The sequence below is a fragment of the Taudactylus pleione genome, unplaced genomic scaffold, assembly GCF_031769625.1.
Source record: "Taudactylus pleione unplaced genomic scaffold, aTauple2 ptg000349l, whole genome shotgun sequence".
NCBI classification, from domain to species: domain Eukaryota; kingdom Metazoa; phylum Chordata; class Amphibia; order Anura; family Myobatrachidae; genus Taudactylus; species Taudactylus pleione.
Window position 1 is genome coordinate 3,189,509 of NW_028284750.1, and position 17,171 is coordinate 3,206,679.

The 17,171-nt window shown below is 41.2% G+C and overlaps 1 protein-coding gene across 6 annotated transcripts in view; it reads left to right on the forward strand.

Annotated features, from left to right (window-relative positions):
* The window catches only part of AFF4 (ALF transcription elongation factor 4), a 113,888-nt gene that overhangs the window by 89,328 nt on the left and 7,389 nt on the right, over window positions 1–17,171 (forward strand). For 4 of the 6 annotated variants that reach the window (XM_088444123.1, XM_088444125.1, XM_088444124.1 and 1 more), the window contains exons 12-21: window positions 679–1,590; window positions 9,950–10,032; window positions 10,851–11,085; window positions 12,262–12,347; window positions 12,935–13,055; window positions 13,722–13,858; window positions 15,156–15,227; window positions 16,169–16,262; window positions 16,611–16,654; window positions 16,913–17,133. In XM_088444123.1, the coding sequence (XP_088300249.1) occupies window positions 679–1,590; window positions 9,950–10,032; window positions 10,851–11,085; window positions 12,262–12,347; window positions 12,935–13,055; window positions 13,722–13,858; window positions 15,156–15,227; window positions 16,169–16,262; window positions 16,611–16,654; window positions 16,913–17,133 (2,005 nt within the window). The remainder of the gene's footprint in view (window positions 1–678; window positions 1,591–9,949; window positions 10,033–10,850; window positions 11,086–12,261; window positions 12,348–12,934; window positions 13,056–13,721; window positions 13,859–15,155; window positions 15,228–16,168; window positions 16,263–16,610; window positions 16,655–16,912; window positions 17,134–17,171) is intronic. The other 2 variants (XM_088444127.1, XM_088444128.1) reach the window with 1 other exon arrangement.

The window sequence follows — 17,171 nt, forward strand, 5'->3', positions numbered from 1 at the left end:
TGGCACGGCATTCTTGCATTATGTGTAACCCGACTTGTAGCGCACAGGATATAGATGAATGTGGACACATCCGTAAGTCACTAAAACTAGTGTAAGGGTTCACCAGAATAAAAAGCATCTGTAATAGTTAAGATTTCCTTGGCAGAGTGTAACATAGTTATTTATTTTTTCTTTAGACTTCCTGTAATGTCCTTTAATAATGTCTAAACTGGAAAGGCTGGTTGCACAACATTTGTTTTTAACACATTGTATTTTTCTTTTCAAGTGAAATTTTTTTTTGTCATGAATTAATTCAAATAAGGGGATACCTCTTGTTGTTTTGTGCTTCCTGACTGATTTGCATCTGCCCATGAAACCTTTTTGAATGGATTAGGCTGAGCAGCGATTTACACAATGCAATTTGACTAAGACCTTCTGTCAGCTACTACAGTACTTAGTTATAATTTAGCATTTTTTTATTTTTTTTTTACATTTGGTAAATGGCAAAAAGTCTTGTGAAGCTAACTTATAACAAACTTTTTGTATAGTAAATTCCTTTGCAGATTGGTATATTGAGGATACTTTGTGTGTAATTTTCTTAGTTATAATGTTGTCTGTTGGTGTTACTTTGCCGTTTCTTTCCCAGAGTGCTTTATCTCTATCTGTTAAACTTTTGCTTTATTTTCTATTTCTTTTAAGCCTGATCCTCCACCATCAAATAAGTGGCAATTGGATAATTGGTTGAATAAAGTGAATCCACACAAAGTATCTCCTGCGTCTTCAGTAGAGAGCAATATTCCGTCATCACAAGGTTACAAAAAGGAAGTTCAAGAGCAAGGAACAGGATCTAGCTATACGGAACCAAGTGGGCCAAAGGAGTCCAATAATTCTACCCCAGTCAGAGACTCCAAAGCGGCACAAAAAGGCTCTGAGGGGAGCCGTGGGAGGCAGAAGTCTCCAGCTCAGAGTGAGAGTACAGCTCAGAGAAGAAATGTTGGAAAAAAACAACCAAAAAAACCTGAGAAGGCAGCTGTAGAGGCACCAAGGAGAGAATTAAAAATCGAAAGTGTAACAACAGCAGAAACCACAACCAATCTGCCTGTTAATAGACATAAGGCGGCTACAAAAGGCTCCAGGAAGCCCAGTATAAAAAAAGAGCCTAAGTCGTCTCCTCGGCCAGCAGCAGAAAGGAAAAAGTTCAAGCCTTCAAATAAACCATCTCAGAAATCCAAGGAGTTTATTGAAACTGATACCTCATCCTCTGACTCTGATGAAATTGAGAGCCTCCCTCCTTCATCCCAAACCCCTAAGTATTCTGAGAGCAATAGGACTCCTCCAGCCAAACCCTCTGTTGAGGAGGATGATAGCTTTTTTCGGCAACGATTGTTCTCTCCTATGGAAGAGAAAGAGCTGCTTTCACCCCTAAGTGAGCCTGAGGACAGATACCCCCTTATTGTAAAAATCGACTTGAGCCTGTTATCACGGATACCTGGGAGGCCTTTTAAGGAGACTGAACCACTGAAGGTTGAAAAGAGCGCACCAGAGAAACATCCAAAAGAAACACAGAAACAGACTGAAAAGTCTTCCAACAAGGGAAAGAGGAAGCACAAGGTTAGTGGTGGTTAGACTGGACTGTACAATTTATATACAAAGTGTTGTGGATTATATTCCAAGCAAGGCCATATTGTGTGGAGGTAATGTTCTTAGTGGGTTTCATTCCACATTCCTGTCACACACTGATAGAGAGCTTAAGTGGCTTCTAACGAAGTGACCCCTAGTGTGTGTTGTAGGGAATGTAGATTATAAGGACCACTGATGTAAATAAATAAATAGCCTCTGTAAAGTGTATTATAATATGTTGGTGCAAATAGCTAGTAATAAGTATAATAACTATTGTAATAGTTAACTAGTTACTAAAATTCACACATCTGAGCAGCATGATTGGTCTAGTGGTTAGCATTACTGCCTCACAGCATAGAGGTCTCAATTCCCACCAAGGCTCAATCTGTGTGGAGTTTGTAAGCACTCTGCGTGTTTGCATGAGTCTTCTCTGGGTACTTTGGTTTCCTCTCACAATCCAAAAACAGACTGGTAGATTAGGTTCTGACAAAAAAAGTGACCATAGTGTGTGTGTGCCCTTGTGATGGGAGAATATAGATTGTAAGCAGGGACTGATATTATCTGTAAAGTGCTGCGTAATAGATGTACATTCTATAAATAACTGGGAATCAAAAATATATAACTGTAATCGCAGTGAGTAAAAAAAAAAAAGTGTGGTTCCCAGGGCCCCATCACTTGTAAGGTTTGGAGTTGGAAGCTATGCCAATATTCACGCAAATGTTTTTCAGCAGCTCATGCCAGTAGCTAAATAGCTGCACTGCAGCTGCTGATTTGACCGCCAAATATTGGAGAGGGAGACGTGGCAGCTCATATCAGCATGCTAGTATAAAATGCAAAGTAGGCATAGAAAATATGGTTCGAAGGCGCTCTAATTTTGTATCTATAAATAAAACGTACGAGTACATAAGCAATGATCCTTAATTTGGGGGAAACCACCACATTGACCTGTCTTCTTATAATGATGTTAGGAAAGTTCCTTTTTTTACTTGTCTTATTTAGACTGCTTTTCTCTCCATGATATACAGCCATACAAAGGAAACAAAAAAAGCAACAATATGTAGTATTTCCTACACATAAAGTTTCATGAACTCCCCAAAACAGTGACACTATCTAGGTCGTCAATGTACCCTTAAGGGGCCTAGACACTAGACGATATTATGCACGACAGATCATGCATAATATGTGTAAATCGTGAGTGTCCACTTACGATTAGGATGCCGAAGCGCCTACCCGCTGGTCGTCGGTCGTATCTTCAGATCTTACCTACAGCAGGTAAGATCTGGCAATCTCGTACACGATCCACGGCATATCGTTCAGTGTTTATGCCTGAACAATATATTGTTCCGATCCGTACGATGCCGACGTCACCAGATGCATGCACGGATCAGTGAGATCTGTCGATGCATCGTGTTAATTTTTAATTTTTTATTAAAAAGTGTCAAAATAAACCAATATATGCACTTAAAGCACAACCAGCCCCAGGGTTTTTAACCACTTAACTGACTAATTCTTTTTCCCAAAACCGCTCCAAAATTGTCGGTTTCTTTTATGATTGAATTAGGTCACGAACATAATTTTAAACTTATCCATCACTATTTTATTTGAAAAAAATATTTTTTAAAACACAGTAAAACATAAAAATAGCAATTTTTATGTTATACAGTAGTGATGGCCATGGATGGCTGTAGCATCGATGGTTCAACCATCGTTAGAAGCCATCAATTGTTTTGCGATTGGTCGAGGAGATCTGTGTAGACCACAACTGTCGATGTTCCCTAAACATCGATTGAGGGTTACCATCGATGGCACAACATTGATGGCCACCAGCAATGGCAAACCACTTGTTTTCGGCCAGACCATCGATGGTTTGTAAACCATCGATGGTCGGTTGCCTTCCCTAATCAGAGGCTCTGCGATATCCATCGATCGATATATCTATGTTCGATATAGATAGATATATATCTATCTATGTTGAACATATATATCTATCTATCTATATTGAACATATATATATCGATATCGAACATATATATATATATATATATATATATATATATATATATATCTGCTGCTTACACACACACGTGTGTGTGTGTGTATATGTGTATATGTATGTATATATATATATATGTATATAAAAAATGTGTATATACACACACATTATATAACATATATGTATGTATTATATATACACACACACATTATATAACATGTATGTAAAGCCCACTCTGGTATGGTCGTATCTGATACGACCGTGCCAGGCAAGTGGTTAACAGCCAGTACTGATTGTGAAAATACAGGGGACAAAAGACCTAGGGGCCCCCTATATTTAGCACAACCAGTACTGGGCTCAGCTGAGAGCCGGTCCTGGTTTTGGAAATACGGGGTACAGAAAGACCAGGGATCCCCTGTATTTTCCATAACCAGAACCGGCCTCTTTCTAGCAGGGGGATGGGTGCGGGTGTAACGCCACTGTCATGGGGAACCCTTTCACCAGGTCCCCTGGCCAAAGCATTATGCCTGACCACTAGTCAGCCCAGGCTCCCCAATAAAGGGGTCTGAATCTCCACGCTACCGTAGGCCTAGGCTAATAGACCGGGGCTATCCCCGGCACCAACCGCCCAGGTTGATTGTGAATAGTGTAGTGCAAATGAAAGAAGTAAAAATATTGTCTTTTGCAGGTGAATTACAGGTCCCAGCAAGCCTCCCCCGCATGCTGGTACCTGAAGAGCGACAAGTACCAGCAGGCGGGGCATTACGGGCCTGCTGGTACCTGTAATTCACCTGCAAAATAAATATTACAATAAACACAAGAGACACACCATGATAGTGTGTGTGTATATATGTTTTAATAAAATTGTGCTATCACACATACTCGCCTAGTATCCCTGAAGACAATCGCGTCCACTTGTCCAAGTGGAAATCCACGGATACCTGTAAAAAAAAAAAAAAAAAAATCTATACTCTCCCATTCCTTGTGTGGATCACGTCCTCTTTTATCCATGTAGGCATCCAGGGTCTTAGGAAAACAAAATAAACTAATTGACTTGGACACACGAATACAGTAATGTCCTCCAAAGACATTACTACCCAAATGACCGCTCAGCCGCTAGATTTCATTATAGAAATCCTGGTGCTGAGCTTTCATTGGCTGAGAGACGAGCCTTCTGCCTCTCAGTCAATGAGTGGTTCTCACCAAAACATTTGATGCAATTCTTATGTGTGTAAGTAAAGGTTTCTTTATACGTACGGCATTACTCGTAACATATCACATAAATCAGTCGATGTGGTGGTTTATTGCATCATTTGCTCAGTTCCTTGCACGTTTTATTTGGAGATAGAGCGCCTTCGAATCACAGTGCATCTATTTTTGTATGTCTATTTTCCTGCATTTGGGGCAGGTGGCGGTTTGGATTGGGCTGCTTTTTGTATCTTGTTTGTGTCTAGACACACTTTACTGTATAGTCATAGATTATAAAATGCACAATTGCGCAAACAGTGCTTGGCTATGGTTGCAGGCAGGCAGTGCTTGACTGCAGAGCACATCCCTGGAGACCCACTCCGGTTGTACAAGTGAGCCCACAATCCTAATTTTGGGGTAAAATTTGTGCTATAGTGCGTAAATGTGTTCACTCTTCGTTCCCTTTTTAATGGATTATGCCCTTTTTAATGGATTATGCAAGTGGTTCCCTAACTGTGCGTCACAGCACCCTGGGGTGCTGCAGCGATGTCACTGGGGTGCCGCGGCGGCCGGTTGCCTAAAGAGGCCAGCCAGTGTGTGTTTCTTTTTGCACATGTGGAAGGGGGAAGCCGGCGCCTGGAGGCGCAAGAGGCTGCTGCTACCCCGCTGTGAAGAAGGGAGACCGGAGCACGGTCAGATCAATGAGGGACCCACCGCCGGAAAGCAGGGTCCTGTGATGGACCCTGAGTGCCGTTACCTGCTGCCTGATAGACGAAGATATGTGACTGCTGCAAGGTGAAGACCCCCCTAGGACTTGCTGCTGCTGAGTAGTCCAGACCCACTGCCGCTTAACACGTGGCCACTGGACAGGGGACTGGAGAGCTGCCTTCCGAAGAGGAGGACCCCGGAGAAGACCCAGGAAGAGGAATTGACCCAGAGTGGGGAAACCCAGAGACCTGCTGCTGACCACCGGACCCTGTCTTGTGGAGAAGCCCGCCTACCGCCACACATCCCCGGCAGTGTATTTGACAGTCCCAACCAGCACCTGCCCAGTGAGGACCCCTGGAGACAAACAGGGCACTAGGAGAGAAATGCCTCCAGAGCAGAGGATTTCCCCTGTTGCGCCCAATGGAGGCAGCACTAAAGGGGAGGGAGAGAAGTAGTAGTGGACCAGTAGCTGAATTGCAATTGCTTTGAGTGCAACCCAGTGCGGTGCTTTGCATCCTGGGCTGTGCCTGGACATCGGAGGAGGCAGAAGCGCCAAAGCTTCGGGGGTAAGACATCTGCTGCCCTTCCTGTATCCTGTCCTAGTGTCCTTCTCACTATCCCTTGTCACTCCATTTCTTTAACCCTTCAGTGTGGCCTCTGCTTAATGTCAGTTGGGATCTGGTGCCCAAGATTCAGTGTAGGGGACCCTCCTTTTGTTCAAGTCCTTTAAGTGTCTTCCCATGGGAGACATGGAGGGGGCAATGTGAGAGACATGGGGCAATGGAATAGAGACGGAGGGGGCAATGGGTAAGAATAGCAAAGTTTTTCTCTTTTTCTATTTCTTTTTAAAATATTTACATTATTTTGGCCCAACTACTTAAAATGGGACTGTTCTGTAATTCTTTTGGCTTAGGGGTGCCTTGCAAAAATTATGGAGACCCTAAGGGTGCCTCGAACGCAAAGTTTGGGAACCACTGGATTATGCATAATGCTTGTTTCTCTGTAGACGTCCATAAGCAGTAATTTAAATAATGAATTTGTGTAGATGTCAAGGTGAATGTGGCGCAGTCCTGATTGTTTTTGTTGAATGTGGCATATGCTTTAAATACTGACTGCAATGAGCAGACCAAGGTGACCTGTGATTGACTGTCACTTGTTCTTGCCTCTGTTTGGCCTGTAATTATTGTAGCATTTTCGGGGGATGTGTACAAGATACTGCGACTCTGCTGGAATTTATGCTGCCGCTGCAGAATTATGAGGTGAAGGAAACATTTGTTTTATCTCACTTTCTCAGTTGCAAAGGTTTTATCAGATGCTATTAGTTACATTTTGTAGACCTAAGTGTCCCAGACGCACCCAGCAACTTGTACACTTTGGGTTTTTATTACATGTTGAAGTGATAATTTCAGTGGTCGTTTTTTTTTTTTTTTTTTTTAATGCTTTAGTGTTTTAGTAACACTTATGTGTAGCTCATATATAAAGCAGCACTTTACAGTGAATATTTCAGTCATATGTAAGTCCCCTGGAACTTACAAACTATACAGATCAACCATGACATTAAAACCACTGACCGATAAAGTGAATAACATTAATTATCTTGTTACAATGGCACCTGTCAAGGGATGGGATATCTTAGCACTCAGTTCTTGAGGTTGATGTATTGGAAGCAGGAAAAATGGGCAAGCTTAAGGATCTGAGCGACTTTGACAGGCCCCAAATTGTGATCACTAGACTACTCGGTCAGCATCTCCAAAACTACAGGTCTTGATGGGTGCTCCAGGTAAGCAGTGGTTATCTATGTAAAGTGGTCCAAGAAAGGATCACCAGTGAACCGGCGCCAGGTCATGGCACCCAAGGCTCATTGATGCGCATGGAGAGTGAAGGCCAGCCTGTCTCGTCCACTTCCACAGAAGAGCTACTGTCACCCAAATTGCAGAAAAAGTTCATACTGGCTATGATAGAAAAGTGTCAGAACACACAGTGGATCGCAGATTGCTACGCAAGGGGCTGTGTAGCCGCAAACCAGTCAGTGTACATGCTGACCCCTGTCCACCACCGAAAGTGCCTACAATGGGCACGTTGGAATAAGAGCATGGAGCAATGGAAGAAGGTAGTCTGGTCTGATGAATCTTTTAAATCCTGTAATCGGCCGGGTGCGTTGTTCGTTTACTATGGGCAGAGATTGCACCAGGATGCATTATGGGAAGAAGGCAAACCAGCAGAGACTGTCTAATGCTCAGGTCAATGATCTGCTTGGAAACCCTGGGTCCTGGCATTCATGTGTTTTTTACTTTGACACATACTACCTACTCAAATATTGTTGCAAAACTAGTACACCCCTTCATGTCAATGGTATTCCCTGATTTTTGCCACACTGCAAAAAGTATTCAGGAATGTTTTGAGGAACATGATAGAGGTCAAGGTGTTGATCTCAAACTGAACGAGCGTCTGTGGGATGTGCTGGATGCTGGAAAATCAAGACTGGGTCATGGAGGCTCCACCTCGCAACTTGCTGATTCTAATGTCTTGGTGCCAGATACCACAGGGCGCCTTCAGAGGTCTTGTGGAGTCCATGCCTCAACAGGTCAGAGCTGTTTGGCGTTACCAGGGTGATCCACACAATATTAGGCAGTTATAGCTGATCAGTGTATATCCACCATCACATGGACACACATACACACTAGGGCAGAGGTTCCCAAACACTGTCGTCAAGGCTCCCCAACGGTTCAGGTTTTAGAGAGATCCATGGTTGAGCATAGGTGACTTAAGCTGCATACACACGTAACGATGTTAGTAACCAATGATATTTGTTAACGATTTTCATTCAGATTGTCTCTTGAAAAATCGTTGGTTACTAAATTAATGAACGATTTTGTCAACGCTTTTCATGAACGATTTTTTAATCATGCATACAGTGAATGGACATCGTTCATCGTTTATACTGGACAACATAACGATTTTTGTTCAGAAAATAGTTTATGTTGTACAGTCAGAATGGACGATAAACTACAAACTGGAGCGCGCATGAACGATTACCGTTCATCGTTCACTCAAAAAAATTAATGCTTTTTTAAACGATTTAACGATAACGACGTAGTTATAGTTAATTTGTTAAAAAAATCGTTGTGTGTATGCACCTTTAATTACCTCAGTCAATTTGATTTAACCACCTGTGCTCAACCATGGATATCTCCGAAAACTTGAACTGTTGTGGGAGCCTTGAGGACTGCATTTGGGAACCTCTGGCTTTGGACAAAAAATTAACCCTAGTGCAATCAACCTACCAGTATGTTTTTTGTTTTTTTTTATGTGGGAGAACATCGGAGCATCTGAGGAAGCCTGCACAAACATGGGGAACATGCTGTACAAACTCCACAGAGGAGTGCCTTTATCAGGAGTTTTAACTCCTGACCTCTCGGCTGTGAGCCAGCAATGCTGCCCACTACACCAACGGTGCTGCTTTTGAAGACTTTGCCAATCATTTTAGATGAAATGTCTGTCTCTACAAGTTGTAGATAATAAAAAGGTTGAACCCTTTCACTAGAAGGTCACAATAGTGGAGTTGAGCAATTACTGATACTACAGATACATTGGTACTCCATGTCACCCAGGCGGCTCCAGTTACAGCAATGCCTGCTGGCTGCATTTACAAATATTTCACTGTCCTTGTGATTTTGTTTTTAAAATATTTTTTTTTGTTTACTTTTTTTTTTGTATTCCATACAAGTTATTTCACTTCAGCACATTATAGAATTAAAAAAAAAAAAAAAAAAAAATAATACTAAAAATGTGTTTTTATTGTGCGGTTTGACATCTGCTCGAGCAGCATTGCTCTGCCTCACACTTCATAATAGAGACATGTTCAGCTGTCATACATGCAGAGATTGTGTAGGCCATTTTGGTAATTGTCAGACAATGTAACCATAAAGCACTATATACAGTCCAAAATGACTGACTGGCTCAACACCTGCTCCATATTGATCAGATGCAGAAAATGCAGTTGTATCATGAGCACAATATGGATGTGTGCTAAGTGAGCCAAATGAGACAGCAATGCTTACCACTGTGTCACACTAAGGGGACCCAGTGTGATCTGTGTGACTGGATCCATTACTGACCTGTGCTTTTTGGGTCACCCATGTTTATGATCTGCCAGCGGTGTCTGCTTTTACTATTTAGCTGATCTCACAAATTAGCTCAATGCAAACTACTGTTCTCAGGTACCAGCAATTGATGACTCTCTGTAGTGTTCTTCACTTCATCATTTGTTTGTATTTTACAGCATTACTGATAATCACTGTCAGTATCACGGATGGCATTTTGGTTAATGTTCAATGTTTAAATGGGGGTTGCACCTGTTATGTGCTAATTAATGCTTCCATATAAAAGTGTCAATGCATTTGTTGGGCTCCAGACCAAGCAGCATTTACAGTGTATGCTTGCTATGTTTTCTTTATACAGAATGACGAGGAGGTCAGGGGTAATGAGAGCAAAAAACCAAAAGTGGAGGAAAAGACATCAAGCCACAAAGTTTCCAATAGAGAGTAAGTAAGACTGTGATTCTTTAGGGCATTCTATTAGCAACGATGTGTGGCTGCTCACATCACCACTAATTACCTCTATGTAGTGCGAGGATGAACCTGCGATGTTACTGATGGTGATGTGTGGCTGCTCACATCACCACTAATTACCTCTATGTAGTGCGAGGATGAACCTGCGATGTTACTGTTGGTGATGTGTGGCTGCTCTCATCACCACTAATTACCTCTATGTAGTGCGAGGATGAACCTGCGATGTTACTGATGGTGATGTGTGGCTGCTCACATCACCACTAATTACCTCTATGTAGTGCGAGGATGAACCTGCGATGTTACTGATGGTGATGTGTGGCTGCTCACATCACCACTAATTACCTCTATGTAGTGCGAGGATGAACCTACGATGTTACTGATGGTGATGTGTGGCTGCTCACATCACCACTAATTACCTCTATGTAGTGCGAGGATGAACCTGCGATGTTACTGATGGTGATGTGTGGCTGCTCACATCACCACTAATTACCTCTATGTAGTGCGAGGATGAACCTGCGATGTTACTGATGGTGATGTGTGGCTGCTCACATCACCACTAATTACCTCTATGTAGTGCGAGGATGAACCTGCGATGTTACTGATGGTGATGTGCCGGAGGTACTGTTGGATCATTGGCACTTTGCTGCAAATTGAATATCCCCTTGTCATTATGTTGCTAATATGATTGTGTGCCACTATTTTGCTCCCGCACTGTCTGCATTAAATTATAAGTGCTTTTTTTTCTAATTAGAATGAAATGTATTTAATTGTAAAACTTGAAATGCATATAGGTTATCCAAACAGAATCCAGTTAAAGAAAAAGATCCCCTGCCCTCTCCTGCTCCACCTGCACTACAGAAAGATCCCAAGACGGAGAATGGACCACGTAAGAGAACAGTTAGCCAATCGTCCTCCCTGAAATCTGGCAGCAGTGGCAGCACTAAGGAGAGCAGCACCAAAGGCAACTCTTCTGCCAAGCAGAGAAAGACCGAAGGGAAGTCCTCTAGCACTACCAAGGAAGCCAAGGTAAAGTCAGAGAGCCTTCCTTCATATGCCGAGTTCTAATAAGTCTGTATATTTAAGGTTTAGTGTCATGGTATGTTTTTTATGTGTGTATTTGTTTGATAATGCCATACTAAATAGTACTTTAAAAGCTTGCATCCTTCCATGGAAATGCCCCCAGTCTCACAAGTGAATAGAAATGCTCTGTATAGATTTGCACATAAAACGTTGGCACTACAGCACCCTGAACCTGATTCTGAGTTGCATGCAATTCCAAATGTGGATGGATTTTAGCAAACTGAGCATTCATTGCTGGCTACAAATGCATCTTAAAGTACTTCCGGTTAATCTGAATCATGCGCCATCTCGGAGGCTTCTCACTTGCAGCTGGATGGGCGTTACTGGGTGGCAGTGGGAACGTAATACACGTGTAATAAATTTGCCTTCGGCATGTACACAGAGTTTCGTACTATTCTGAGCTGTTCGTATGCAAGTAACCATTTGGTCCAGTCAGTCTACTGCACCAAGACTAGGGCTGGTGCAAATGCTGCTAATAGTGATGATGGCTGGACTCGCAAGCATAGGCCTCGGGGCGGTGTTGTCGAATAGATGTGACCCACTGAATACTGGCGGATGTTCACACGGGATTTCCCATCACTGGTAGCCGCCGGAATTGTGACCTTAATATGTGCAACTAAGAATCGGGTACACTGTCCTGTGTGTCAGCACCACGTTCACACTGTCTGGTTATTTTTTGTGTTTGTGTGGTTTCAGATATCTTTAACAAGGCTACAGTAGAATTCAGTAACCTTTAAATACATTAATATTCTAAATATTTTTGTCCATGGTTGTCTTTTGTTGGATTAAAGAAGTGTTGCAATATTCTAGCAATGTACAGTATCTGCTAATTCTATAATGCTATACCTGTAATAAGTTTTCACAATGTTTTATAGCAAAAGCTTTTGGTATTAAACCAAATGGTATAAAAGAATAATTCAGTGAAATAGATTTGACCTTTGTGTAAGAATTCCAGAGAGGAAAAGTGCTTAATATGCCCCACAAAGTGGCTAGGATGTAGTCACTTTATTGTGACCTTGATCTGACCGTTTGTGTAGTCCTCTGCATCTGAGGGCCAATTTGTACCAATTTAATTGTATGGCAATTATTTTTTATCTAATCATATAAAACATTAATTTGCAGGAAAAAAACTCAAATAATCCTACTGCTGTAGCTTTCATACCACCAATTGATAAGTCCCGAAGGGCTAAGCTGATTTTTGAAGACCGGTAAGGCACCATTTATATTGCCCATCTTGCAATACATTCTGTATTAAATACAATACTTAGGAATCCCTGAGAAGATGTTGACATACTTTGAGGCTTACTGTAGTAGGCTATGTTTTGGTAATGTAATATGCATCAAAATGGATTTATCCAGAATGTTGTACCATTAATCTTCACCAAACTATAAAGAGTTTCCTTAGTTACTAATTAGAAGGCAACGGATTACACTTAATATGGCATGACCTCTCCTATCTTCATGCTCACCCATCAGCCACAGTGCTCACTAATTACAGGAGAGAAGTGTGAAACCAAGCAGCAGACCTTTCTACTGCAGACATTGTAACCTCCTGGTTTCACACTGGCAATACCTGTACTGGTAATGCAATTACTGCAGCAGGAAAAGCATGCCATCTGTGCTCTCTTCAGCTAATGTTTCAGAAGAGGGGGCAAGTGCAGGCCAGGAGGCTTGGTGGGAATCATGTGCTTAGAGTGGTTCCTCCTAAGCTTACAGCGGACTAATTCACTTTCTCACATATAGTTTATTTTGTAGTTGGAATACCGAACATTTAGAATTGCTGTTTTTATCACAGGAACCACTCGGCAGATCATTACCTGCAAGAAGCAAAGAAACTCAAGCATAATGCAGATGCTTTGGTAAGAGTCTTTAAAAATACTGAAGCAAAGAAACTCAAGCATAATGCAGATGCTTTGGTAAGAGTCTTTAAAAATACTGTTGCGTAAACCTTTTATTTTTATTATTATTATTACCTTTTATAAAGTGACAACATATTCCACAACGCTGTACATTGAGGTGATATGATCATGATGCAAATAACACACAAGCACAGAAGATAGCCTAGTCCAAGAGAAGTTACAGTCTAAGATGTGGGGAACTCTTGATACATACGAAAGTGGAATGACAATTGTAGCTGTTAGGTGGGATAGTGCATGGCTACACTAAGGAAGTCTTATCGGCCACTAGTATTAAAACAGGCAACTGATACAGTTGGAGTGAGGAAGGATGGGTACATGAAAGTCATTGTTGAAATGTTAAGACCGCTTCTGGCAACCCTGGCCCATGACTGTCCTCCACCATGTATGTAAACTGAAGTATACAAGCTGTTAGGGCATGGTGTGGCAATCCTTTTTAGTGTTAATCTGCTGCGTCCATAATTCTATAGCTGGCCATATGCAGGTTCATTTTTATTCCCACACTTTAATATCTGCCCAATATTGCAGCATGTCTGCCCAGTGTAAGTCACCAGCTGAGGGCCATAGTGCACAGCATGCCAAAGATTACCCAGACATGAATCAGTGCTTAAAGAATGTTCATGGTTTGTAATTTGTTTTTTGTTTGTTTGCTTGTTTTATTTATAGTCGGACAGATTTGAAAAAGCAGTATATTACCTTGATGCTGTGGTTTCTTTCATCGAGTGCGGCAATGCATTAGAGAAGAGTGTCCAAGAGTCAAAATCACCATTTCCTATGTACTCTGAAACAGTTGAGCTAATTAAGTATGTATTGCGCTTTGGTTATTTAGCTTTTAGTGGTTGTCACCTGTGCTTTTTATATAAGTACCAATGGGGAACTGTGTGTATGTATGTGTAATATGTCTGTGTGTGTCTCTCTCTCTCTCTCTCTCTCTCTCTCTCTCTCTCTCTCATATATATGGGAATAACAGCGATCAATAAAAAAGCTAATCATATTTGTGTATTACATTTTGTAATGTGCTGAAACCCTATGTGACTGAAATGTACCACTATCTGTACTAGGAATGCTATTGTGAAACTTATGTATCTGCTCTCAACAAAGCAATATTTTATATGTATTTCACTTCACTGCATGAGGAGTTTAATGAAGCTGATTCCACGTATGCAGCACCCCTTACAAAACAAACACACATGCTAACAAACCTTTTAAAAATATATAGTATTACATATATGCATACTAGTCAATTCATTTCCTCATGTTGCTTTATTTACAAGATCAATTAATTCCCATAGTCTTTATGATCTGCACCCCAACTGCCCCCCCAACACGCGCACACACACACACACACACACACACACACACACACACACACACACACACACACACCTTTGCTAGTTACTGTTTTGTTAATGTCTGTCCTTGTTCCTTACCGTGTTGTATTTGGCTCTCCCTGCTATATCAGGGCAGCCTTTGGGCATATTCCACCAGCTCAGTTACTGCATCCTGGGCGGTGCGGCACAGGGCCTTGGCTGAGCTCCTATGCCAAGTAGCCACTTGGTCTTTGGTTTATATATTCTAGTTTTTTACAGATGTTTAGTCCAGAGATGGTTATCTTGGATGGAAGATGCTGTGCATCACAACTGAGTGTACCCTTGAGCAGGAGCAGCTTTGGATAGTCCCTAGTGTTCCAGTGTCCCCCATAGAATTAAAGAAAACGGGATCTTTATAAAAAATATTTTCTTTGAATATTGGGGGGATACTGGATGCCCACCTTTTTTATGCTCTTGTTGAAGGATGACCTTTTTCATTTTTTTCCTCCGAGCAAACCCAGCAAGTTTTGGGGATATAGAGGGAGAGAGGTTAATACCTTTAGTTCTAAATTTAATGTACTCAAAATCTATGTGAGCCTCCCTATACCACCGTATTCCAGTGTCTCCCAAATGGATTCAGAGAAATAAAATGAGGACACTTCTGTATATAAATCCTGTTATTTTGAGAATCATCTAATCTATCTGTAAGAAATATTTTACATACCAAATGTAGTCTTATTACATTAAGAAATTGAAGATTTTTATACTAATAAATGTGGTGTGACTCTAGGTACACTATGAAACTGAAGAGCTCTTCGGCTCCAGATGCTACAGCAGCTGATAAACGACTTGGCGTTCTTTGGTATGTACAAATGAGCTTTGGGTCAAGGGTGTACACAATTGTATTGAGAACATTCCACATTGAGGTGTTAAACTGTTTGTGCCTCCAAAACTCTGTCATTACAGTCCACGTTTTAAGGATTTCCATACTTGAACACAGGTGACTTAATTAGTACCTCAGTCAGTTTGATTTAACCATTTGGACTCAAGCATGGTTATCCTTTAAAACCTGGAGGACTGTAATGCAGAATTTTGGGAACCTCTGCATTGTGATTGATTTGGCCTCTTTTGTGGGGTTTTTTTTTCCCCTTAGGTTTTGCTGGGATTTTTTTTTTCTTATTCAAACTTGGCATCTACAGCTATATTTGGCTATACTTTACTATTTCATCTCATCACACATGATCAAGCATATGGAGGCATTAAATGTAACTAATATTTCAGTGACTTAAACATCAAAGGAAGTATGTACTAAGCCAGTGTTGGCTAACCTTGACACTCCAGCTGTTATGGAACTACATAACCCAGCATGCACTGCTACAGTTTTGCTATTAGGGCATGCTAAAACTGTGGCAGTGCATGCTGGGATATATAGTTCCACAACAGCTGGAGTGTCAAGGTTAGCCAACACTGTACTAAGCCTTGAAACGTGATAAAGTGCAGAGAGACAAAGTACCAATGAATCGGCTTCTAACTCACTTTACAGGCTGTATTTGAAAAATGGCAGTTAGGAGCTGATTGGCTGGTACTTTCTCTCTCAACTTCATCACTTTTCAAGGCTTAGTACATCTCCCTGCAGATAGTTATTTATATTTTTCAGTGTTTGTTGGGGGAAAAAAAGGAACATACCATAATTTCTTCTGACGCTTCTGCCAAAAGCGTCATAGCAAAGTGTTGGTACATAAATTATGCTTTTTTTTGTCTTTCAAAAGACGCAAGTTTACTTCTTTCTCTGTCATTTTTCAGTCTCCGATGTCAGTCTCTTCTGTACTTAAGATTGTTTAAACTGAAGAAAGAGAGTGCGCTAAAATATTCCAAAACATTAACTGAGCACCTAAAAGTAAGTTAATGGTTTATCTGTTATCATTGGACTTTGTTGTATTTCCCACCTCGTAAATACTATGCATGTTGTCTATTCATCTATTAATAATACTTATTGAAATTGACCATGTGAAAAAAAAGTGATCTTCTAGGTAGCCGAATAATCAAGTAGTTCATACAAAATGTAATTGTGGGGGCATCTTTCTGCCTTGTTGACCAATACCTGTGAGAAAAATGTGACTTTCCATTCCTTAATATCCCTGGGGGTGAAAGCAGAACATGCTTCCTCTATGTGAACAAGTGTGTGTATAAAACTAGACACATACAGCACAGTGCTTTCATTTCTTTTTTTCCTTCTGTTTTATAGAATTCATATAGTAATTCACAAGCTCCATCACCTGGAATTGGAAGGTAAGAAAACAATTGGCCTCTTTGCTGGCATGATAAACTAATGTACGTAAAATAATATAGAATTCAGAGGCGAGTTAGGAACATCTATTAAGAAGCCAGGGAAGATGCGGTTCTATTGCCTTCAATATAAATAACTGATCAAAGTTAGATGCCGGCAGCAGTTTTGTCAGGTGAATTGGCTAGCTGCCCCCTGCAATTTGTACCGACTAGCATCTAACGCTCTAATATTATACTTTGTGTTTTGCTCTTTTTTAACAGTAAGTCGGTGAGCATGCCCTCGCCAGTGTCCCCAAAGTTGTCCCCTGGCATTTCAAACAGCTATACCTCTAGTGTGTCCAGTTCCGCAAGCGGAACAACTTCAGTCACTATTCCACAGAGGATCCATCAGATGGCTGCCAGCTACGTCCAAGTCACATCCAACTTTCTTTATGCCACTGAGATTTGGGACCAAGCTGAACAGCTCTGTAAAGAGCAAAGTGGTAGGTTTTAGTCACCCTTGTTAATTGATGATGTATAG